General features: G+C 37.0%; 2 protein-coding genes across 3 annotated transcripts in view; both read left to right on the plus strand.

Annotated features, from left to right (window-relative positions):
• LOC123307574 (tRNA pseudouridine synthase Pus10) overlaps positions 1 to 25,634 on the plus strand; it is a 75,111-nt gene that overhangs the window by 36,014 nt on the left and 13,463 nt on the right. For both annotated transcript variants that reach the window (XM_044889938.1, XM_044889939.1), the window contains exons 3-6: positions 331 to 479; positions 3,385 to 3,564; positions 15,386 to 15,594; positions 18,087 to 18,284. In XM_044889938.1, the coding sequence (XP_044745873.1) occupies positions 331 to 479; positions 3,385 to 3,564; positions 15,386 to 15,594; positions 18,087 to 18,284 (736 nt within the window). The remainder of the gene's footprint in view (positions 1 to 330; positions 480 to 3,384; positions 3,565 to 15,385; positions 15,595 to 18,086; positions 18,285 to 25,634) is intronic.
• On the plus strand, positions 7,327 to 7,966 carry LOC123307817 (activity-regulated cytoskeleton associated protein 2-like). The gene has a single exon (XM_044890261.1). The coding sequence runs from the start codon at positions 7,379 to 7,381 to the stop codon at positions 7,964 to 7,966; it is 588 nt and encodes a 195-aa protein (XP_044746196.1). The 5' UTR covers positions 7,327 to 7,378.

The raw sequence follows: 25,634 nt of genomic DNA on the forward strand, positions 1-25,634 counted from the left end.
CCTTGAATTTTCTTTCTCATCCTCCCTCACTTTTTCCCACATCTGAGAGGGAAAATGGACTTGAAATATGAAACGAATATAGAACTTGAAACAGATCATACGATTTTCACAAAACGAGTTTTTAAACCACGACACGTGTTTCGCGATTACAATAGCATCTTCAGGTTAGTAAAGGTAAACTCACCTACCCTACAGTAACAAATTTTTTGAAATGAATAAAATATTGCTATTACTTTTTCCGACCGAGCTTCCTTGATAAACCTGATAGTCTTGATTATTTTTCTACAATTATTACTTGATTGAAATTTTATATGGTGATATTATTTTCAGAACATAATTTGGAGGAGAACACACCACATATTAATGTTATTTTCAAACAAGCCTTCAAGTCCAATATAGATAAATACTGTGGAAAAAAATATGATAGTCAAAGCACCTATCAGCTATGGGTTACAGTACATCATGAAGATAATGAAAAGGTTAGTCGTAATAATTTTTGTGCCTGGTTTGCGTACTAGTTATTTAGTCTTGAATATGAGTATCAGAAACACATATTACCATTGCTTCATTTGAGTTTGATATAATATAGTCCATTCACAACATCTCGGGTGGCTATGGAAAATCGAATTTGAGTTGGTAATACATAGCCCCTAAATTAAGATTTTGTCTTGCGGAATTCAGGTTGGTATTGTGTATAAATAGTGATCTATTGACCTCTTACACCATATTATATGTGAATCAAGGGATGAGGAAATAACTTAGATAAAATGTGGTTGACCCCATGGATGAGTTTTTTTGGGAGTGATTATTTCATACTTGTTTGTGTCGTTTCTTGCCGCGCCGTCACTGGATGGTATATTTTTCTCGACGTTGTCATGTATTTCTGTTCTGCATTCGTGTGTATCCGCCTGCGTATCTTTGATTTGTATGTTCCTGTCGATCAGTTTTTGATATCTACTTTGTTTATGCTCATATTTGTATTGTTATTTTTTGACGAAATGCGTTGAGGATTTTTAAAAATGTTTCCTGAGAATGGTGAGATGTACGGGCCGAAACTAGTCGAGCAGAATTATTTGTAGTATAAATAAAAAGTTCCCACCACATAAGGCACAATTCATTGAATATTTGAGACATTTAATCTGACCATGGAGGTTGATTCAAAGGTCAAGTCGATTTTTCGAATAGGGAATATATAATTTTTTTGCAGAATATTAATCTTCGTGAAAAACTAAAACATTTTGTAACTTCTTTCTTCCATGAAATGAATTTCACTGCAGATGAAGTGTTTCATGCTTAAGATGTTCATGATAAAGTACTTCGAAGTTATTTCTCATAGAATCATATTAAACGCTTTCTTATTGGTGCTTCATGCACCGGTACAGCTCCGAGCTTCTCGCCCCTGAGCTGTTCCCAAATAAAACGGTTATTAGTGCACCAACTCCGCGCAGCGAGTTGGACGATCAGCTGTTGAGCAAAATGACAAGAGACAAGTCCGGATTCGCGGTTGTTTGGATTATTTGCTTTCAGGTTGACGTTAAACTCGTTGATTATTAATAAGTTTCACTATTTTCGAAAGCTATTGCCATATATTTGGTTGAAAAACTTGATTTACCGGGTAAACTTTACCCTGTCTTTGCTATGGAGAGTACAAATATACAAAATACTGGATATGTCTGTAGATATAAAACTTGAAAAAATTATTTAACAATGATTTCATCTGTTAAAGCTTCGTTAATAATCCTCTTTGGTAAAAGCAGGTAAAGAGTGTTCTGATTTTACGAAGTTGCATTAAAGTACGTGAAATATCAACTTATTTGAAATGAAATGCTACATTTTCACTGATGGGCGCTACTAAACTGAAGCTTATCGTTTATTCATTTGATCGATCTCTAAAAATTATGCATTCATGACAAAAATGATTAGTTCACTCTTCAAACCTGCAAGAACGAATCCTATCTTCATTCAAAATCATTCAGCTCCAATTCCATCTAACATTGATTCTTTATTCATTTATTCAATTAAAAACTCACTGACAGTTTCAATTTACGAAAAAATCAATCTTAGGTGGTCCATAAGGTGTATTACAGCCTTTTTATAGTATTAATCCACAATTTTCAACAATACACGTCTTCTTATATTTGTTGACATATGTAAGCATAACCAATTAGTTTGTTTACGGGCTCCAAGCCCTCGACGTGCACCAGCATTTCGGTTGGTGCAAGTGGGGGCAGAGGAAGGGAACGCGAGCTGCTCCGGTGCTTCACGCCCCAATCAAAAAGAACGCGTCGGTGCTAGAGCGAGATGCACCGGAGCTGCTCAACCGGTCAAAAAGAAAGCGTAAATTCAAAAATAAAAAGTAGGTGTGTTTGTTTTCCAATTTTAGACATGAATTATCGATAAATAAAATCTCACCGCATGCCGAATTTTAAAATTGTTACCACTCCATCGGTCCATAAACATAGGAGGAAATAAACATTTTTTGTGGTTGAGGTCTGAGGTGACCATCCCCGAGGTAATGATGTTGGTTGGAGAACACGCCGGAAATTCTAGAAATGGCTAAAAACAACGAAAAACCTCCAGAATAGCTGTTTCTTACCGCTCTTTTTCCTCTTTTGGCTAATTTTCTTCCTTCTTGCTCCCCTTGTTTATTCCTATTCGCCCTTTCCTTCGCCTTTTTTTCTGGGGGGGGAACCGTTGACATCTGGAGGGGCACTGCCCCCCCTGAATTTCTGTTGGGATATCTTCATTCCACTTCTTATCGGCTTTTATCTATTCAGTTAGTGACGATAAAGGATATCATTCCAAAACCTATCTGCAGATAGATCCTGGAAACGAAATCAGATGGTTTTTCTATCTTCAGTAACGGAAACGATGGATAGATAGGTTGATTGATAACGGGCGTAAAACAATATCATAAACGGAACAAAATATCTTCAGTCAATGCCATTTAAAGAGTATTATTTCATTTCCTATACCAACCTGAATACTACTCAAACTCTTACTGAATAGGCTATTACCAACATGATTTCTATTTCCAACAGCCTCCTGAGATGTCAATAATTCGAGAATACAGTTAAATGAAAGGATATATTGGTTAACCTGCTGCAAACGAGTTATAGCACTTTCATCCGCATTCACATTAATGAATACGCTGGTTAATGCTGTCATTCTGACTCAAACTTACCCTAGAAACTATTAAGGAATAGTTGTACAGCTCAAATTGAGTGTAAGTTTGAACCCAGCTCAACTCTGATAATTCCGTATAATTTTGACAGGTTGAACTAAGTTCAATGTGTTGAACTCGGGAATTTGAACGGTACAACCTGGCTTTAATAATGCGATCATACCTAGTACAGTTAGTTTTAATATTATATTCTCCAACAGGAAGTGAAAATATTGGAACTCTTGGATTCTTTCACTTACAGAAAAAGAAAATACTTGGGAGATAAAATTTACAGCAAGAATGCTGTCAGTAATACTTTGTCAACCTGTGATGAAAAGCTCTTTTTGAAGTCTTTCGAAGTACCACCTCGTATTCCTGTTTCTCCAATCCGTATTGATTCTGTAAGTATATTTTAATATTTTCGTTTGAAATTATTTCCAAGCAACTCTATTCTATTTACTAGTCATCATTGGAGAGTTGAAAATACGATTTTCACTTTCACGGACAAAATAGTATGACATTTTCTTTATAAAAGGTTTGGATTTCAACATTTTTAACATCAACAAAGTTCTTGGAGGGCTTTTGTTTTACACTGTTCTTACTTTATTTCACTTCATTCATCTGAATGGAACGCACTAAAGAATAAGTGTCGAGAAGTTAAAGGTTCTATTATAAATTTACGATTGTTGATGACATATTTCTGCTGTTAGTTGTGGTGTTGTTTCATTGTAGTGTTACTTTAGTAAGTTAATTTTTTCAATAATGCCGATTTGCTCAAATTATAAAAAATACGAACGTATGTATATATGGTGCGACCCCCCTCGGTGTCCCACCGAGGGTGACCATTAGAAGTTTATGGAGAAATAATAATTCCATCTCATTTTGTATTAAGTCAATTCTGAAATATTTTCGAATACCAATAACTTCCCGTTGTACCGTAAATTACTATTTCAAATGGAACAGCCTATATATTATGACATTTTCATTCCAACTTTGAGACTCTCATTCGATATTCCTGTATATCAAAAAGTAATGTTCTCTACATAACGACGTAGAATATCTTTTCGGTAACAAATCTCAAAAAACCGATCTGAAATTGTGCGTTGCGCTTTTATCCTCAGTCTTCTACAAGTGATATTTTTTAAAAAAAACAGTGTAACAGACCACCGTTACGCCGACCCTGGACGTACAGCTGGACACATCTATCTAGCCTAGTTGCTATGCAGATTTGCCGCCAATAGTAGTACTGTATAGACACTCGAACGGCACGCATCCCTCTAATTAAGTTTCACGAGTTTACGTGTGTCCTAAGCTCCAAAATAAAGTAAATTAAACACAAGTGTTTTAGAGTTATTTCTGTGAAAACCCCTTAAAATTCCTATCAGGGAAAAAACCCTCTTATAGTGGCGCTCCAACTAGTGGCCAGAAAACTCTAAAATTCGCGAGTGTTTCACGGGATTTTAACGGTTATTCGAGTGTTACCACATCTTCAAAATTGTTTCTTTCGCTCCCGGTTTGTGACCGATCTGAAGGACGTGAAATAATTTGTGAACATTTCGAAAACTGAAACTTTTAACGTGCTTGTCTGTGTTTTGATAACTCGTTTATCGCGGAATTATTCCTTCCACCCGAACATTTGGTTAGAACTGTTTGTGATTGTGGTGTGTGATTCACCCTCGGATTGCAAACTGTAAGTACATCTTAACCTTTTTCACGTGCCGAATTGGTGAAAATCAAAAGGGATTTTTTAGCGAGATACCGTTTCATAAACGGTAACTGTAAAGTAGTAACCGCTATGTTTCAGCGAAGAAACGGTTATAAGTGGTTAGAGGGGAAGCTTTAATGACGTATGCAGGTGACGTCACTGATCCGTAAAACGGTAACTGCCACTGTAACCGAAGTCTGATGGAGTGTAATAGGCGGTAACTGAAGTCTAACCTTAAATAATTTGTGTGACAAGACATGTGTTCTGGTTGTGAATATGGAAGAATATGTAGAAATAAATCTCAATCATCAGGGAGAAGATTTAACGGCAATAGTACCGTATGAAACGGCACAAGTCTTATTAAATGGTAATTTAAATTTGTATTGTAATAGGTACGATGGGTGATTATGAAAATTTTTCTAGATCCTGATGTGTGGTCCAGCAAAAAACCATCCAAGAGGGACCACGATGCAACCAAATTTTTTCTACGAATAAGAGAGGAATATTCTCACAAGTTTGACGACAGGAAAACTATTAAAGGACAAATTTGGTCCTTAATAGCAAAGAAAATGAATGAAAATGGTTTTTACGTTGGAGAAGGAAGAGATGCTGTTGAAAAATGCAGAATGAAATTTGCCAACCTTCAGAAGCAATATTTAAACCACATGAATCATTTAAAGAAAACAGGAGCGGAACACCAACTGTATTTCACATAATGTTTAGAATAAAAATTTTGTTAATTAGTTAGTTATAGAAGGAAATTTATTTATTTATTATTAAGAATACAGACTGATCTGTGATACCTGAAAATGGATTTTTGTTATTTATAATGAATGTTTTTTTTTTTCAATATATATTTTCAACTTTTGTACTACAATTCTATTTTTCAGTTTTCCTGTTTTTCTCTCCACAACAATTGAGCAATTTCATTTCTCTTTTGCTGGCCTAATAGCTGTGCTTCATGATTGTTATCATTATATTCATTAGGCATGATGATATCTTCTACAGGATCTTCTGGCCATTCATCTTTCAATAAATAGCAAAAATTGTGTAATACACAAGCGGCCGTCACAATTTCGATAGCCTTTGATATGGAATAAGTATTGATGAATTTCAGTCGAGCCCATCTTTGCTTTACAGCAGCAAAAGTGTTTTCTATTCGAACTCTGTCTGAACTTAATTTTTTGTTATGAAATTTTTGTACTGCTGTTAAGTTATTAATCCTTGAATATGGTGTCATTAACCAACTTCTTATTGGAAATGCACTATCTCCAATCAAGTGATAATCATCTCTAGGGAAGTATTTATGTTTGCCTTGAGTTTCAATATTATTAACTAGAGCAGAATTGGATAAAACCTATAAAAGATGTGTTTTTCATTTCTCAAATTGAACTAAATTTCAAAAATTTTACCCTTGAATCATGGACCGATCCTGGGTAACCGACGAAAACGTACGTAAATATTTTGTCATACGTGCATACGCCTAATAAATTTATCGAATGACTTTGGTACCGGTCAACATAACTATCGTGCTGTGCTAGTGGCACTTTCAGGTTAATATGACTGCCATCAACTGCACCAATGGTGCCTGTAAAAACAAAAATGTACTATTGTTTACCTACCAACAGCCAAATCCAAAGATTAGAGTTCTAATCTCTATCTCTGATCTTAGGCCAAATCGTGATTACCTGGATAATTTTGAAATCGATGTTCAATGAATTCAAATTCATCTTGACTTTTCGGCCACCTTATATATTCATTTTTCATGCCGACAATGATATATAAAAAACCATTAACGATATTCATTACGGTAGAGCTGACTAAGTCAAAACGATCACCTAAAGAATGTAATGTCTCTTGTGATGCTACATAACGTAAAAACACCATTAAAGATTTTTCAGGATTAGTGGGATATCTTCCACCCCTATACTTTTTTCTTATTATATTATGAGTATCCCTTTGCATAGTGATAGCCAATAATTCCTGGAATGTTTCAATATCCATTCTAAACAGTTGAAAGAATACTAGATTTGTATATCCTGTCAACCAAAAATTTTCGTCTACTGGTTGTCTCTCATGCGAGTTTCTCCAGCACAAGACAAAATTGGACGATGTTTCATCCATAATGTGTGTGAAAAGATATTTGATTATCTGAATTGAATCATCATTGAAAACAAACTCCTGAAGGCAGGTAACCGCGACTGCTTCAGTATTCATTCTCTTAAATATTTTTGAATTTAAGGGCAGAAGGTAGAATTGGTAGAATTAAAGGTAACCGTTTGTAACCGTAGGATTTTATTGAGAGCTATAACCGTTAACTCATTTTTGTGGAGGGAGGTGAAAAATTGAAGTATGACACTAGTGGGGGAAGTAACCGCTCGGTTACTGGTGGTTACTAACGATATCTCGCTAAAGATTAACTAAAGACAATCACGGAAAACCAAGGTGGTCACCAATACTTTCTACGTTCGCGAGAACAATTGCAAGTGGAAGAACAAGAAAGTTGCAAAATGGCTAACGTTGTTTTAACTAATGAACAATTCGCAGAACTTATGTCTCGAATATCAGTGGCGGGTAACAGCACACAGGGTGTTGCTCCTGCTGGGAACTTTTCAAAGTGTTCGTCGCGTTTCGACGGTTCCAAGGATTCGGACGTGAATGCTTTCATTGACGCTATAAGCATCTACAAGGAGTGTGTTCAGGTATCTGACGCGAATGCTCTCAAAGGACTTCCGATGTTATTCGATGATTTCGCCGCGAAGTGGTATCAAGGCGTAAAGTCAACGGTAAACACATGGGATGAAGCTCTAGCTCTCCTGAGAACCACATTCGGACCACAAAAACCTCCTTATAGAGTTTATCGTGAACTATTCGCACAGGAACAAGATTCTGAAACTCCTACCGATATTTTTATTTGTAAAATGCGTTCGATTTTAGCCCAACTTCCATCTGGCACTCTGAATGAAACAGTTCAATTGGACATGGTGTATGGACTACTCAACCGTCGAATCAGAGAAAAACTTCCACGTGATCAAGTAAAAACTTTCAATGAACTTCTACAAAATTCTAGACTGATTGAAGAAACTTTCCGAACGTAAGATCGTGTCAAACGATTTTAAAGACACTCAAAAACATGCTCGCTGTCAATATTGTAAGAATATGGGACATACAAAAGACGAGTGCAGGAAACTCGAAAACAGGACTTCGGGAAACAATGAAAAGCCCAAGGCAACATCGCAGGCGCAGGAATCCACTCGGGATCCTACCGGTTCTCGATCGAACTCGTCTAATTCGTCGTCAACTAACACGACAAAACCTGCTGGCGGTCCTCCATTATCGTGCTATGGATGCGGTAAACCAGGTTACATACGGTCCAATTGTCCTACTTGTAGCAGCACGGAAACGGCCTCAATGGAATTCTTCAGTATGGATACGCTTATTGCTCCTCGTTCAAGACCAATCATTCATGTCAATATTTTAGGACATCAAGGTCAAGGTCTGATAGACACAGCAGCAAAGCAAAGTGTTGCTGGTAAAACTCTATATGATATTCTGAAACGTGAAGGTCAAAAATTTCTGAAAGAACATATTATGGTAAAATTTGCTGATGGTCAAGGTAGAATGGAAAATTTTCTTGTCACAAACGTCGATGTCAAGGTTAAAGACAGAAGAGTACCTACTAAATTCATAATTTTTCCAGACGCTCCTAATAAAACACTTTTTGGAATAGATTTCATACATGATGCTAAACTCATCTTAGATGTTCATAATAAAGAATGGTACTTCTCTGATGAAAAATCAATTCGCTACGAATTAATATTCGAAAGTGCAACCAAAGTTCCCGAGATCGCTTCATGTTCAACTCCCAGCTTATTCTTTACACAAATACATCATCATTACACTTATACGGGCAAACAGAGAGTTTTTTCTGAGGTTTTTATCTCTGTTTTTTTCATGTATCATACGAAGATATGTATGGTACCCCGTTGACATTTTTCCTCTGCTTACACTGAGATCTGGAACGAGAAACAGGTTTTTAGGATCTGTCTCTTGTTCCATTTCTTTACACCCGCTTCATTGTTATTTTCAGATTGTAAAAGTTTGTAACACTCTTTTTCAAAAGAATATATATATATATATATATATAACTCCCAAAAGAGAAAATTGTGAAAATTTGAGAACGGATGAAGGAACCATGCTTACAAATGACCAACGTTATCGACTCAACGAATTCTCGAATCAACACGAGAATATATTCAGTCTGGGGGGAGAACCGACTCCCTACGCAGAGCATCACATCAACACAGGTGATCATCCTCCAATTGCATTACCTCCATATCGAATGTCACCAGCTAAGAAGTCGATGCTGAAAGCTGAATTGGATCGACTATTAGCTGAAGGGATTATAGAAGAGTGCGAAAGTCCGTGGGCTGCTCCAGTAGTGCTCGTTCCGAAGAAAGACGGTGGAATTCGGTTGTGCGTGGACTATCAACGCTTGAACGCCATAACAATCAGTGATTCGTATCCTCTGCCGCGAATGGACGATTTGCTTCACGCAGCTAAACGAACATTTTACATGACCACGATTGATTTACGATCGGGTTATCATCAAGTTAGAGTTTCTGATCGCGACAAAGATAAAACGGCTTTTGTTACGCCTTTTGGAACTTATCGTTACCTTTTCATGCCCTTCGGATTGAAAGGTGCTCCAGGTACATTCCAGAGACTGATGGACCAGTTTAGACGTGGTCTCGGTAGTGTCGTGATTCTATGTTATTTAGACGACTTAATCGTTCTTTCTAGTACTTTCGAAGAACACCTAGAAGACTTAAAACTTGTGTTTGATAGACTTGAACAGTTCAAACCTCGCGCGAATAGTAAGAAGTGCGTGTTCGCGTGTGCGAAGGTAAAATATATCGGACATTACATCACGCCGGATGGTATTTCGGTTGATCCTAAAAAAACTTCTGCGATAAGTCAGCGTTTGCCTCCGCGAAACGTTAAAGAAGTGCAATCCTTTCTCCAAACTGCAAGTTGGTATGGGCGCTTTGTAGAGAACTTTGCCGAAGTGTCTCGTCCGCTCAGCGACTTAACAAAGAAAAAAGCAGTTTGGCAATGGACTCCAGAATGTCAAGCAGCATTCATTCGAGAAATTAAAACAATTGCTGGTATCCGCTCCCATACTGAGACAAAGTGATGAGAGTAAACCGCACATCATACGCACTGACGCTAGTAGCTATGCTTTAGGAGCTGTACTGCTACAAGGTGAAGGAGATGATGAGCACCCAGTAGAGTACGCAAGCCGGTTATTGAACGCAGCAGAAAGAAACTACTCTACCACTGAACGAGAAGCTCTAGCTGTTGTATGGGCTTTAGGAAAGTTCAGAGGATATGTTGAAGGTTCTCCGATCATCGTGCAGACCGATCACCAACCACTGCGATGGCTTCTCAGTCTGAAATCTCCTACGGGAAGGTTAGCACGATGGGCACTACTAATACAAGGATATGATATCAAGATAGAATATCTACCAGGAAAACGAAACGTTGTCGCTGACACCTTGTCTCGACCTCCATGTGATCATGAAGTACCAGAAATCTGCGAGTTGTGTGAAGTCATAGTTGAACTACCTCGTAGAAGGGCTGATGAGACGAGAAGCGAACAAATGAAAGATCCAGAACTTGCAAAGATAATTACGAGTTTCGGAGATCCTTCTGATACAGCTTTCACTAAGTGGACAGATCGAGGTTATATCCTATCCCAAGGGGTATTATATCACTATTCGCCCGAAGAAGATGAAGAAGAAGCGCAATTGGTAGTACCTAGTCATGAAAGAGATAGAGTTCTCAAAGAGTACCATGATGCCCCAGAAGCTGCTCATTACGGTGTTGAGCGAACCCTTCAACGCATTGCAAAACCGGTGTGAACCTAGCAGACCGTTTCCAGCAGACCGTTCGACGGAAACACCCGAACGCGGTGACCAGTGGCGTACAGCCAAAATTTTATAACACGGAAACTATTCGCCGGAGCATAACCATATTTGGAATGTAGGATCTCTATATCGATGTGATTAACCACAAAAAAAAATCAGCGACTCGCATAGGGATCCAGGGGGTGTTTCGTCATCCCCTAAACTTCAAAATTTTTTAACACGGAAACTATTCGCCGGAGCATAACCATATTTGGAATGTAGGATCTTTATATCGATGTGATTAACCACAAAAGAAATCAGCGACTCGCATAGGGATCCAGGGGGTGATTCGTCATCCCTTATATTTCGAAATTCGATAACATGGAAACTATTCGCCGGAGCATAACCATATTTGGAATGTAGGATCTTTATATCGATGTGATTACCCACAAAAAAAATCAGCGACTCGCATAGGGATCCAAGGGGTGATTCGTCATCCCCTAAATTTCAAAATTTTATAACACGGAAACTATTCGCCGGAGCATAATCATATTTGGAATGTAGGATCTCTATATCGATGTGATTAACCACACAAAAAATCAGCGACTCGCATAGGGATCCAGGGGGTGTTTCGTCATCCTGTAAACTTCAAAATTTTTTAACACGGAAACTATTCGCCGGAGCATAACCATATTTGGAATGTAGGATCTTTATATCGATGTGATCAATCACACAAAAAATCAGCGATATAAAGATCCTACATTCCAAATATGGTTATGCTCCGGCGAATAGTTTCCGTGTTAAAAAATTTTGAAGTTTAGGGGATGACGAAACACCCCCTGGATCCCTATGCGAGTCGCTGATTTTTTTTGTGGTTAATCATATCGATATAAAGATCCTACATTCCAAATATGGATATGCTCCGGCGAATAGTTTCCGTGTTAAAAAATTTTGAAATATAGGGGATGACGAATCACCCCCTGGATCCCTATGCGAGTCGCTGATTTTTTTTGTGGTCAATCACATCGATATAAAGATCCTACATTCCAAATATGGTTATGCTCCGGCGAATAGTTTCCGTGTTATCGAATTTCGAAATATAAGGGATGACGAATCACCCCCTGGATCCCTATGCGAGTCGCTGATTTTTTTTGTGGGTAATCACATCGATATAATGATCCTACATTCCAAATATGGTTATGCTCCGGCGAATAGTTTCCGTGTTATCGAATTTCGAAATATAAGGGATGACGAATCACCCCCTGGATCCCTATGCGAGTCGCTGATTTTTTTTGTGGTTAATCACATCGATATAGAGATCCTACATTCCAAATATGGTTATGCTCCGGCGAATAGTTTTCGTGTTATAAAATTTTGAAATTTGGGGGATGACGAATCACCCCCTGGATCCCTATGCGAGTCGCTGATTTTTTTTGTGGGTAATCTCATCGATACAAAGATCCTACATTCCAAATATGGATATGCTCCGGCGAGTAGTTTCCGTGTTATCGAATTTCGAAATATAAGGGATGACGAATCACCCCCTGGATCCCTATGCGAGTCGCTGATTTTTTTGTGGTTAATCACATCGATATAAAGATCCTACATTCCAAATATGGTTGTGCTCCGGCGAATGGTTTCCGTGTTATAAAATTTTGAAATTTAGGGGATGACGAAACACCCCCTGGATCCCTATGCGAGTCGCTGATTTTTTTTTTGTGGTTAATCACATCGATATAGAGATCCTACATTCCAAATATGGTTATGCTCCGGTGAATAGTTTCCGTGTAAAAAAATTTTGGCAGTACGCCACTGGTCACCGCGTTCGGGTGTTTCCGTCGAACGGTCTGCTGGAAACGGTCTGCTAGGTTCACACCGGTCATAGCAAAAAGGTATTACTTCACAGGAATGCGTCGATTCGTAACAGAACATGTTGGCAAGTGCCTTGAATGTCAACGGTACAAAGCAACAAACCAGAAGCCAGGAGGATTACTCCAAACTCCTGTATATGCACAGAGATTTGAAACTCTAGCGATAGATCTTTTCGGACCATTACCCGAAGGTCCAGGTGGTGAAAAATGGATATTCATCGTAGAGGACGTCTCAACAAAGTGGGTCGAATTATTTGCCCTACAACGTGCTACAGCAGAGGAATGTGCTCTTGCCCTCATCAATGAAGTATTTTTCCGTTATGGACTTCCGCGCAGGATTATAAGCGATAATGGTGTTCAATTTGTATCTGCTGTTATGCAACAGTTATGCTATATCCTGGATATAAAGGAAGCATTCACTCCACTCTATCACCCATCAGCTAATATGGTAGAACGGAAGAATCGTGACCTTAAATCACGACTCGCCATATTAGTGGGGAATGATCATCGATCATGGCCTGAAAAGCTTGCTACTACACGATTTGCCATGAATTCAGTATGGTGTGAAACCACAGGAAAGACTGCCGCTTACCTAACATTCGGACGTGAGTTACGAACCCCGGACGACGTCAGACATGATCTGAGGACGGTAACAGAAACCGAAAATTTCCTTCCCCAAATCACCCCTTATTTGAAAAAGATTTCAACTACTTGGCAAGAAGCAAAAACCTTGAATGAAAAGGCTCAAGATCGTCAGAAGCTTTACGCTGACGCCAGAAGAAGTGATGTAGACCCTTTTAACATTGGTGATTTAGTATGGGTTCACACACACGCCCTAAGCAACGCTACGAAAGGGTTAACTGCTAAATTTAATCCAAAACGTGATGGACCGTACAAGATACTGAGGCAGGTATCTCCCGTTAGCTATGAGGTTGCTAACCTCGAAAATCCAAAAATTCCACTAGGAGTTTACCACATCTCAGCCCTCAGTCCTGCCCGAGCCAGTGAAGAGCAGAAACCTGCAATTGGGTTGAGGAAAAGAGGACGACCCCGGAAGAAGAAGGCGTCCAAGTAACTGGTCCCTCCTCGAGGCGAGTTCGAGACCAGGGGGGGAGAGTGTAACAGACCACCCTTACGCCGACCCTGGACGTACAGCTGGACACATCTATCTAGCCTAGTTGCTATGCAGATTTGCCGCCAATAGTAGTACTGCTTAGACACTCGAACGGCACGCATCCCTCTAATTGAGTTTCACGAGTTTACGTGTGTCCTAAGCTCCGAAATAAAGTAAATTAAACACAAGTGTTTTAGAGTTATTTCTGTGAAAACCCCTTAAAATTCCTATCAGGGAAAAAACCCTCTTATAACAGTAAAAATCTCGAAAACGGCTCAATATGGCTATAGGGAATTTTACATAAAATGAATGTGGAATTTAAAGATACATCCAAAAATGTCATAATATACAGGATGTTCCATTTGAAAGTTGGTTCCATTTCCGGTACAACAGCAAGTCATTTGTATTTGAAAATATTGCAGAAATGGCTGTTGAAAAACCATAAAAAAATGTTATTTTTAGTTCTTATCTTACAAACGGTTTTATCGAATGAAATGAATTTCGGAATATAGTTTCACATTCAAGTGAATCTTTTTCGAAAACAAGATATCACCCACGCCTTCCAATTTCCTCATTATGATCATTACGTACCATAAAATTAACAAAAATTCAAAGAACTCAACTTTCGAAACTAAGTTGGACGCTATCTAATGAATATTTGGACCTTTTGTGAAATAAGAGTATTCATCATATTTTCTCGTTTAATGCGCCGTTTTCGAGTTATTTGATGTTCAAAAAGTATCTGTGAAATTGGAAAAATTCGGAACTTTGGCTGAATACAACTCTGTTTAAAAGATCCACAGATGTGTAGTGTCACAGATTTGGGCCCGGTACTTTCACCTTCGAATAAAAATTATTCACTGTCAATAAGTATCCGTCATATAATTTCCTATCTGAAGGATACCTCATTTCGGTGCTTTCAGATGAAATTATTTGACGAATAACAATTCTATGAAAACACGGTATACTACTTTTCACTGATTAATGTAAAATAAGACACCGCATTGTAGAAACTGCCATGATTCCAACTAAAAAGCAAATATTTCGTGAAAATCACACACACAAAGAATAATCATACATCAAGAATTTAAAAAATTCAACCAATAATGACGTACCAACATTCGATCTATGACAAATGATTAAATTTCAAGACAGATTTATTCGATGAATAACACTATCTGAAAGTGAAAAGACTCCATTTTAAGTTATCCTACGAATAAGACTTATCTATCGAATGAATGTATTTATTCGCACGTGAAAGTACCGGGCCTTAGCTAGATATTCTGAAGGTAATTTTGTTTTCCCATTGGTGGTACAGCTCATTATGAAAACTCAAAATGAGTATGTATATCTTTTTATCAGGGCCGAATCGGAAAAAATGATATGGGAAAAAGTGTTTCTTTTGACCTCAATAATCGACTGTGAAAATATTTGTTAGAGTCAAAGACTCACCCTGTATGTATATATAGTTTATAGTTTTCCAAAGGTATATCTTAATGCTGTTTAATGTATCCTATATCCTAACGCATATCTTTGGGAATCTGCAGTCTGTTAAACATACAGATATAGTGCCTTATGTCTGTTTTCGAAAATTTTTATGAGATTTCATTATTGCGATTTCAGGAAGTGAAAGTTGAAACGTTACCAATCTTTTTCTGTGGAAGATATTGTAAATATTCCCGATTATTGAGTCAAACTCCTTGGAATCTAGAAACTTCATCTACAGATAAAGAAGAAGAAAATATAATAGAGGCAGAAAATGAGTCTTCAATCAATTCTTTCATCCATTGTGTTCAGGATATAATATTTGATGGAATTCACGAGGTCTTTGGGTAAGTGTATTACTGCAGACTTATTTCGCATAAATTCATATCGCAGAGCCAAAAATGAACTGTTTGAACAATTATTATTATTTGCCTTGTTCGCTGCGCACTCTAAATCGAAATTGATTCTCACTATTGCACCATGTCTTCCTTTCATAAGCATACCATCCGTCAATAAGTCGCGTCAATCAGTTTGGATTCCATACGATACACCCAATGCGCCGCTCTATGAGATTGGCACCCTCAAATCCGAATTTTTAAATTATAATTTCAGGGTCTTTTGTCCATTTTGGGCCCATGTATGTCCAGCTTTTGTACAGACATTGTTTGTGAGATATGGAAAAAAGTTTTTCTCGGTGCTTTTTCTGAGCAGCACCTCTAAATTGCGAGAATGTATTTTTTGTGGTATAGACCGTTTCTTCAATGTCAGTCCACTTTTGTCCACTCCATAATTTCATTTGTCCATCCAAAGAACTATAGAAATCAATATTTTAAAATTTTGGGAGGTGTGAAGTTGGCACCAAGGCACCTCTACGAATTTTGAAACTAAAATTTCAGGGTCGTTTGTGCATCGTAGGTCCATGTATGTCCACATTTTTCATTTGTCCAGGCGGCAAATTGCGAAAATATATTTTTAATGGTATAAATCGTTCATCCAAAGTAAGTCCACTTTTGTTGATACAAATGTTTCATTTGTCCACCCACAGAACCATAGAAAATTATAATAAAATTTTTTGGAAAGTGTGAATTACGAATTTCAAAACCAAAATTATGATCTATGAAACGCTCATCGTGAGGAACAAATATGGAGAGTAGAGAGAAGGAGAACAATCGCTGCTTGTAGACCATAGATAATTCGTCGAATAGATAAACGGCTAATTAACAAACACCAATTGGCATGAATACCTATGCAACATGCAAAAAACACACCACATTACATATACAAGTACATGTATATCTCTTATTGATGTAGAAAACTTGTATTGAGTAGATTGGCTATTTAGAACTATTAATCGATATTCCAGTCTGGAATCTGGAATACATAGCTCATATTGCAGGGTGGAGCCGTAAAAAAATGCAAAAATGCGTATTTCAGGAACTTAACAATATTGGGATCCACCTTGTAAATCTTCAAGATCGTCTAGAGCCATTCGTGAGGTATGGAATCGAATGCTTTTTTGTAGTCTATGTACACAGCGTTAAGATTCCCTCGCTTGGAGAACGCTTGATTGAGGAAAACGGAATCAATTAATAGTAGTTCTTTGCACCCTCGGCTGTCTTTGGTGCATCCTTTCTGTTGCATGGCGATGATGTTATTCCTTTCGCAATGGTTGTGAATTCGGTTTGAAATGCACGATGTGATAAATTTGTACATCGTTGGAAGACATGTGATTGGTCGGTACTTGGATGGGTCTTCTGTATTCCTTTGGTCTTCAGGTAAAAGGTATGTTGTGCCATGTGTAAGGAATATTGGCATTCTTTCAGGATTTTCAATGACATTTATTGCGGAGGTCAATTTGTCATGCATGATCCAAAGTTTCTTGATCCCGAAGTTGTGTAATCCATCAGGCCCAGGTGTTTTCCAGTTGTGAAGTCCTCTGATAGCTGATTTTACTTCTTCAATTCTGATCATGTCATGCTGCATAGGCTCATATTTTATAGCTTCAGATTTTTCATCTTCAATCCATCTGGTATCTCCATTGAACTGAGATTTCGTTGATGAATGTTCGATCTAGAATTGTTCAATGACTTCTTTTGGTGTTAACTTTCCATTTTCTCTCTCTCTCTTTTCCGGCTATCATTGCTTTTATATCTCCTCAGGCTCTGCATACAGACATGGTGAGCTGTAGCATTCTCCGTCTCTCATTCTGTGTGTATCTATCTTAGCCTTTCGGCAACTGCGACCATGTAGATTTTTTGTTCTCTGCCCTACTCATTAATAGGAACCCAAGGAGGTTGTCAATGGTGTTGATAAAACTGACAACATCCTTAGGGGCCTTAGCCGTTACCTTGTAAGTATCCAGGATCGGTTTCCTCATATGAGTGAAGGTTTCGAATTTTGCTTCTGATCCACAGAGCCTATAAATCTCATCTGCTGACATACCCATATGATATTTGTACCGACAGTGCCCTGTCAGCTGTCCCAGCATCACCCGAAGCTCAGCTCGTGACAGCTTTAGCAGTTTTCTGGTGTAGGTCGGTGAAATCATCGCGAATTTCTTTGACTGAGCAAGTCCAGGAGTGCTTCTGAAGTGGGTTAATATGTTGTTCAACTCCCATTGTTGGACCGCTGCCTTGTATTGGTACTTTCCAAGCCCACAAAAAGGCTCAGGTCCAGAAGGTTCAACCTTGATGCTCTTTTGAGCTGGGGCACTAGGACTTTCAATGAAAAAAATATGGATATTTTAATTTTTAAGTTTCAAAAGTTCCTTTTGAACTCCTTCCTCATTGTAATATTTGCTCAGTGAGAAAATTTTCATTATTTATTTTATATCTTCCAGATTTGACAAAGAAAAAATGACTTTCACTGCGAGTGGACGGGAAGATACTGATGTAAGGTGTCTAGGAAGTGGAAGACCATTTTATGTCAAAATTGACTGTATAAAGAAAAACTTTCCACCAGAAATGTTCAGAAAATTAGAAGAAATTGTAAATAAGTCCCCAGATATTTCAATTTTTGATATGCAGATTACTGACAGGTACGTAATTTTTTGGAACTCTTTTGATACGGTGTTTTCACATATCAATTATAATTTATGTCTACTCAAGGGAAACGTGCAAGGTGTTTAAACTCAAAATTGAACATCTTTTGATATTTCTCTGGGAACAAACTCTCGCGTATACACCGACTAACACACTAGCATTCATTCAACGACCAAATTATACCATCATTATCGTTAAGGCAATATATTGTGCAGCCATATAAAGGGTGTTTTTAAAGTTCAAAATACTCTATAAAAACAGCATTCGTTGGCGAGCTATTTTTCATTATACCCTATGTAAAAACTTCAAATGACGAAGTTGAAAAAAATCATCGATTCTTGTTTGATCTGCATTGTCGGAAATGAACAAGTCCTGTGAGGTGTGGTTTTCCTTTGTTTATGCTAGTCGATAACTTCAGCTTTCATTACGAGGATATATTGAAAAATTCTTAGCCTATTATAGAACCAAACAAAATTTCAATGTCGAAATATTTTATTACTCAACATATTGTCCTCTTAATTGGATACATTTACTATAACGAACCTGCAACGTCTCTAGACCTTCCAAAAAAAATGTTTGTTCTTGCTCTGCAAATAGGACCTCCACAGCTTTCATTACCTCCTCGTTGGAAGAAAATTTACGAACTTTCAAACTTTTTTTCAGTTGAGGAAAGAGATGATAGTCGGATGGAGCCAAATCTGGTGAATAAGGGGGGTGTTCTAGTAATTCAAACCCTAAATCACGAATTTTTTGCATGGCAACATGAGGTTTGTGTGCAGGGGCGTTGTCCTGCAAAAACAAAATACCTTTGGATAGCTGTCCGCGTCTTTTCTCTTAATTTTTTTCCCGTAGAGTGGCCAGGTATGTCGAATAGTAATATACGGTTATTGTTCTACCCTTATCCGAAAAATCAATGACTACTTCATGGCAATCTAAAAAAAATGAAGCAAGAATTTTTCCAGCAGATTTTTGGACACGAAACTTCTTAGGTCTTGGAGAATCAGAGTGTCGCCATTCCATCAATTGTTTCTGGATCGTAGAAATGTACCCAAGTCTCATCCATAGTACAATTCGGTTTAAGAAGTCTACATCGTTTTCAAATCGAGCACAGATCGAACTCGATGCTTCTACCCTTGCACGCTTTTGGTCAAACATTTGGGGATCCATTTTGCAGCAATTTTTCTCATGTCCAAATTGACGTGAACTATATGATGAACGCTTTCGTATGAAATATTCAGTGCTTCAGATATTAGCCGAATTCGACGGTCTGATAAAATCATGTCATATGACTGAAAAAACTGGCCTTCCCGATCGGTCATCATCTTGGAAAATTTTCCTGTTTTGAAACTTGCAGTCCAATTTTTCACGGTCGCATATGAAGGACATTGATCACCAAGGGTAATAAGCATATCTTAATAAATCTGCTCACCTCTTAACCTTTTTAAATACAGGTACTTGATGATGGCTCGATACTCCAATATTTCGATTTTCACAATTTCAGTGGACATCTTCTTTCTTTCAATCTTATTTAATTCTCTGGTTTACTTCTTTGACCTCAAACACTGACACTTCTTATGAGTTGTTTTTCGTTGCTATGGTAACGCAATTTTTTTTATGCGTGGAACTGGTCTAGGCTAACTAGATATCAATACATCCTCGTATATAAATTTACTAGTTGTACCCTCCCTCTTTGCAAGAAGAATTTTTTCAGAAGAAATTTATCCATACAGTGACATCCTCCTTGAGAAGAAAATGCACTTCATTACTGCGCCATCTAAATGATGTAAGGATCAATTGAATTGCATTCCGTCTGCAAATGTGTGACTGCTACCTCAAATATAACGGTCTAAATTTGTAAATTGAAAGTGAGGTTTTCGGTCACAGGTATAAATGAAACCAGATAATCGCAAGGCAACAACAAAATATCGCTGTAGAAACCCTTGTTGTCAAAGACCAATAGTAAGATGAAACACTTTTTTCGTTCCTCAAAATAGTAGTGTAGTAAATCGTAGTAGTAGTTCTTAGTAGTTTCGTCGCACCTACGCGGAGATGCCCGCCTAAATTACCGTGGGAGCGGAACAGATTTTGGAAACATAAGTCAGCAATGAACGGTTGATTCGGACATTTTCGAAAATTTGATAGTCATGTCATAACCATTGACACAAAACCTCAACAAATTTACACCTAAGATGTCTAAAAATATGGTGTATGCACTCGTCAATTTTTGAATGGAATGACATTAGACTAAATCGAAAATAAGAGATTCGTTTCGTGGCGGCGCCACCATGTTCTATCCTTGTTCTATGATAGAAAATCTAATGATACTCTCTCGCTTTATTTTGTTTTGCGTTTATATCGATCACAGTTTACAGTCATATCGGTGTTCCTGATCCATCAAAGAATCAGCTGTTAACGAATATTTGTGATTTACACTTGTATTTTCGTTGTAAAAACGAATCTGCAGTTATTTCAACACTATAGAAGGATTTGAAGGAGTACTTATTCTATTTTTCTTCAAGATAATTTTTGTTTGACAAACTGTATTCTTGAGGAAGGCAATTCAATATGATTTCAATAAAACATAGTTGATTGGCGAAATATTCAATATATTCAGTTGACTGAAACGCAATTTTCACTATACTTGAGAAGAATATTTGAAGACTCAAACAGATTAACATATTTCTGTTTCTTAATACATGCTAACAATTCACATTACGTATTTTCAATACACTTCTTTATTGCTTAAATATTGCTGAAGTTGCCATAAAACTGTGAGCTCTATCCGTCCCGAATGTTCATCTGATTTGGCTCTGCCTCAATTTCCAACAACAAAGGGTGATAGTCCAACAACACCGAATTCTTAGCTGTAGTTCTTGATTGTCCATACAGAAAACTGAACGACATATTCAATAAATGAATGTTGTACGACCTTTCTCGAAAGTAATACATTTTCACACACCAATAATCGCTTATAAATACAGCACATTCGCATGTCGTAGGAATGCATTCAAATTATTTTCAAATATCATTTGACAACTGTCAATTCCTAAACGGCGCTACCTACAGTGGGAAAAACGAAACTTATCTCTTATTTTCGAAGCGGGAAAAACAAAATCTAATCAGTGCATACACCATGTTTTTAGACATCTTATTTACACCTAAACTGATCCAATAAATCATTCCGTCTGTTGGTGAAAACCGCATGAAAATCCGTGAGAGACACAGACACGACGGGTGATAATAATATGTCTATACATAATATTTCTGTGCCCCTCTATTTTTTCAAGTAGAATCGACTGAAACAATAAAAATTATAGGTTATAATTTGAAAATTTTAACTTTTGTGTAATTCGATTAGTCCAACTTTATGATTTTCTCATAGACACCCGGTACATTTCAACATTGAGGGATTGTCGCTTCGAAGGAGTCCCGTCACTCCAGTCATAGGAGCTCGAATTAATTTCTTGCCTAAATTTGGAATTCTTCAAAGTGTTCAAAGAAATATTCGTTGAAAAAATATGCTGAGCATTTTTCATCAGGAATGAATCCCGAAGATAAAGATCACATTCATTTTAGGACATTCAAACGACCTCTTCAATGGATAAGCAGCTTGCACAAAAGTTGATGTGCCATTCGAAAGTACCCTAAATGAGGTATTTTTTACTGAAAAGAAAACATGTGCATAATTATTAATTTTTCATCGATAAAACCATTGGAAGAATAGGACTAATTTTTTTCACTTCAGACTCGTGATATTCATCTCCTTACCACGCTCGCAATACAGGCTCTCTAATCTTGTAGCAAATTTATTGCCCTTTCCGAATATGTGGTCAAATTTGACGAGGCTACAAGGAAAACAGAATAATGATTGAGTTTATGAAAAAACTTGAAATATTTCGTGAAATCAAGAAATGTTAAATTGAAGAATAACCGTCAACATTTCGACCATGTGTTATATGACATGTTTTGTTTCAAATCACTTGTCTGATGTCCCCTGGAAGTTAGGCCACTTCAAAAGTAGACACCCTGTATAAAAAATTCAAGCATAAGCTCACTTTTTCCATACCATTTCGTCAACGAAGTAGTGAACAATGAATGAGTTATTGCTATTTCGTTTGCGATAAATATTAAATATTCTTTTCTTGATCTGTATTTAATTTTCCATCATAATAACGAATTCAGTTTGCAACTATTTCAGATCTTTATTAAACTCTAATATGTGATCATTTATTTTATCATCGTTGTTCATTTAATTTCGTTGCCAGATTCAAACATAACCCATTTAGCCTTTCATTTCATATAATCTTCTGTTTGTGATTGAAATAATCATTATTGTTGATTTGATGTTTACTTCAAATCTCTGAACGTTCAAAGATTCTTCTATGCCAGGTTAATATCCTATAACACTATAATGACGACATAATTCTCTTCACACATTACACATCAGTAATGCTTTAAGGTTGATGGGCAAGTTTCCTGAAACTCCAAAATCGAATTTAAGATTATTTATGGAAACCCTTGCCCATTAGTTATCCAACACCTGAAAGATTAGCTTCAAAATTCAGAAATTTCAGAAATACACCCTTCGAAACTTAGTAAACATTCGAATATGTGAAAGCTTGTGATGTAGAATGCCTTTACTGAAGTCTAGTAATTTTTGTTAATTCGACAACAGTGGAACCGATCAAGAAGATATCCACAGATTGTATAAAATTGTTTCTGCAATCTGTGTTTATACCTTCTTAAAACCGATGATATTTTGTGTCATAGTAGGCTATGAAATTTTGAAGGCTGATGTTCGGTGGCTGAACGTACGTCTTTCCTTGAATTACTTCATCTTCCCAAAATGTAAACAATGATGACATTAACCTATATATCGTAATTTTGTACGGAAAGGCACTTTTCAGAAAAGGTTACCTGTAAATTTCACCCAACGAAAAGCATTTCTTTCATTGAGTAAGATGACAAGAATCCAAACAATCTGTGGCGGTCAGAAAAGTTCTTCCATAGCCTACTAGAAGTTCGAGGCCGTAATGTTAGACGTAGAGAGTGCACGGATTTGATAGGCAACTTCAACAGTTTTCGATTCAATTCTGATTTGCTTTCAATTCACTTTAAAATTAAGAACTGTAGGGAGGAAAACAATACAGCATTTAGTTTATTTGCGATCAGTTTCATAATGTTTTATCGCAAATAATCCAGAACTCACCACGAGGAGGTAGCTGTAGTATTGAGTTCCACAAGATTACAATCAGAATATAAGTATTATTCGATTTTCTGGGGCATTAAAACTGAATCAAGCATGCGATTGAAATAAAATTATTTCTTAAAATAGAATAAAATGAAAATGATTTGCCGGATGAGGAAGTGTTAATGAATAAGAGTCTCTAATCAACCGATAGGAATCTGGAAATTGGAAATGAATTAGAGATGCCCACAAAAACAATTCTGTTGAATAAATTGGTTTCGGTGAAACGACTAATTTTAGTTGTTGACTTAAGAATGATATTTTTCTGATTATTTTAGCAGTATCAATGTCGTCAGAGCAAATTTTTTCTAATTTTTGGATACAACCTTTGAGGGCGCTATAAATTTTCTTGATGTCTTCTTTAACTTCATCGAAAAGACATTGATCTGAAGTATTGCTGGCAGAGATATCTGATTCTACATCGGTCCCATTTAACTGCGCAATTAAGTTTTCAAATTTCGACCACCTATCACAAATATACCTGTCACCTAGTAACCACTTGAAATCAGATATGGGTACATTAATTTCGTCTCTAAATACTTCGATTCTCAAATCAAAATAATTTTAATACTAACGATATTTTCGGGAATGAACCTTCGAAATTTATTTTATAAAATTGGACGGAATCATTTTCTTTGACATTGAAAAAGAAGTTGGAAATTGTCTTGTCTTTGAAATGATCACAAAAATGTGAAACAGAACTAATTTTATCTTGTTTGTCCCAGTCTCTATAAACGTTATCATAATGAAAAACTAATTTTTGTCTTCGTTCCTCTGGATCATCAGTTCTTTTCGGACGACATATATAACTAGGTTGATTCGGAAAAATTGAGGGAAATGCATGAATGGAATTCAGGAACTTTTCGCGGTATATTGATGACTGAACCTTCAGCGGTTGGAAAAGAGTACTCTTTCAAAACATGTGAATCTGCAAAATGTTTGATGCATACTACAGTATCTTCGTTTACTTTAAAACTGCTTTCCCTATGAATTGCGTTAAGCCTTGCGAGGTCTTAAGGAAATCTGAATACCGAAACCTTCTCATTAGACGATAATTGCTTTTGCAACCAGGTACTGCACAAGTACGGGGCATATTATATCAAATCGAAGATTTTCAAATGCCTACTAAACCTAAACCTACCTGTTGATTACTCCAGATTGTGAAACTTATAAATTATATTCTTTGCTAACCTAACCTAACCTAACACTATCTATGGATAACACACTACACAAACAATGTTCTCGTAATTTTATCACTGCTATTCACTCAAAACACTGATAACACCTCCGAACAAACCGAAAAACTAAAAAACAAAAACTTTTTACCGCGTTTCCCTTCGAAATTCTAATGTGAACTACCGGGATACCGGTAGCGTTTACAAATGTCGTAATGTTTACAACACTCCCTGTTTGTCTTTGGACCCTCCGATGTCATTACGGCAACGTCGCACTTTCGAGCAACATTCCGGCCTCTAACTCTAGTAGGCTATGGTTCTTCGTAAAAATTTTAACCGTCCACTATTTTCATACGTAAGAGACATGAATCTTGAATTGATCGTGGTAGTATGTTTTTTTGTAAGAAGGTTCTAGTTACTTCAGTCATATGAATAGATCACAGTAAGATTCTCAATAATATGTTTATTAATTCTTTATAAATATTGAATTGATTCAGTCATTACTGAAAATCCATGACTAAACTAAAAGAACTGAATTACATGAAAATAGCTATTGGACAATTTATTAAAATTCAATTCAGCTATAAAAAGGCATGATGCTTTCTCCTTCATAACGTTCTGCTATTGAAGTTCCATAAAAGAAAGTAGTTCCACATTTTGCCTTTGACTGATGCATATTGTCAGTATGCATCAGTTTAGTATGATACTGAACTCCAATTTTTCTCGGATGCTACAAGGTTAGGTAATCACAACCTTTTCAGTTTTCTGATAACATGTCAATCTCTATGGAAACAAATGGATATCTTTTTTTCAAAATCGGATGGTATATGCCAACGGATACTCCATCCACTTGAGATAAAATCTGAAGAGAGGTTTGTCGAGCTTCTGTCACCATGTTTTCATTATTACTGAACTCTAGAGTT

This window comes from Coccinella septempunctata, chromosome 2 (assembly GCF_907165205.1).
Source record: "Coccinella septempunctata chromosome 2, icCocSept1.1, whole genome shotgun sequence".
Lineage (NCBI taxonomy): Eukaryota > Metazoa > Arthropoda > Insecta > Coleoptera > Coccinellidae > Coccinella > Coccinella septempunctata.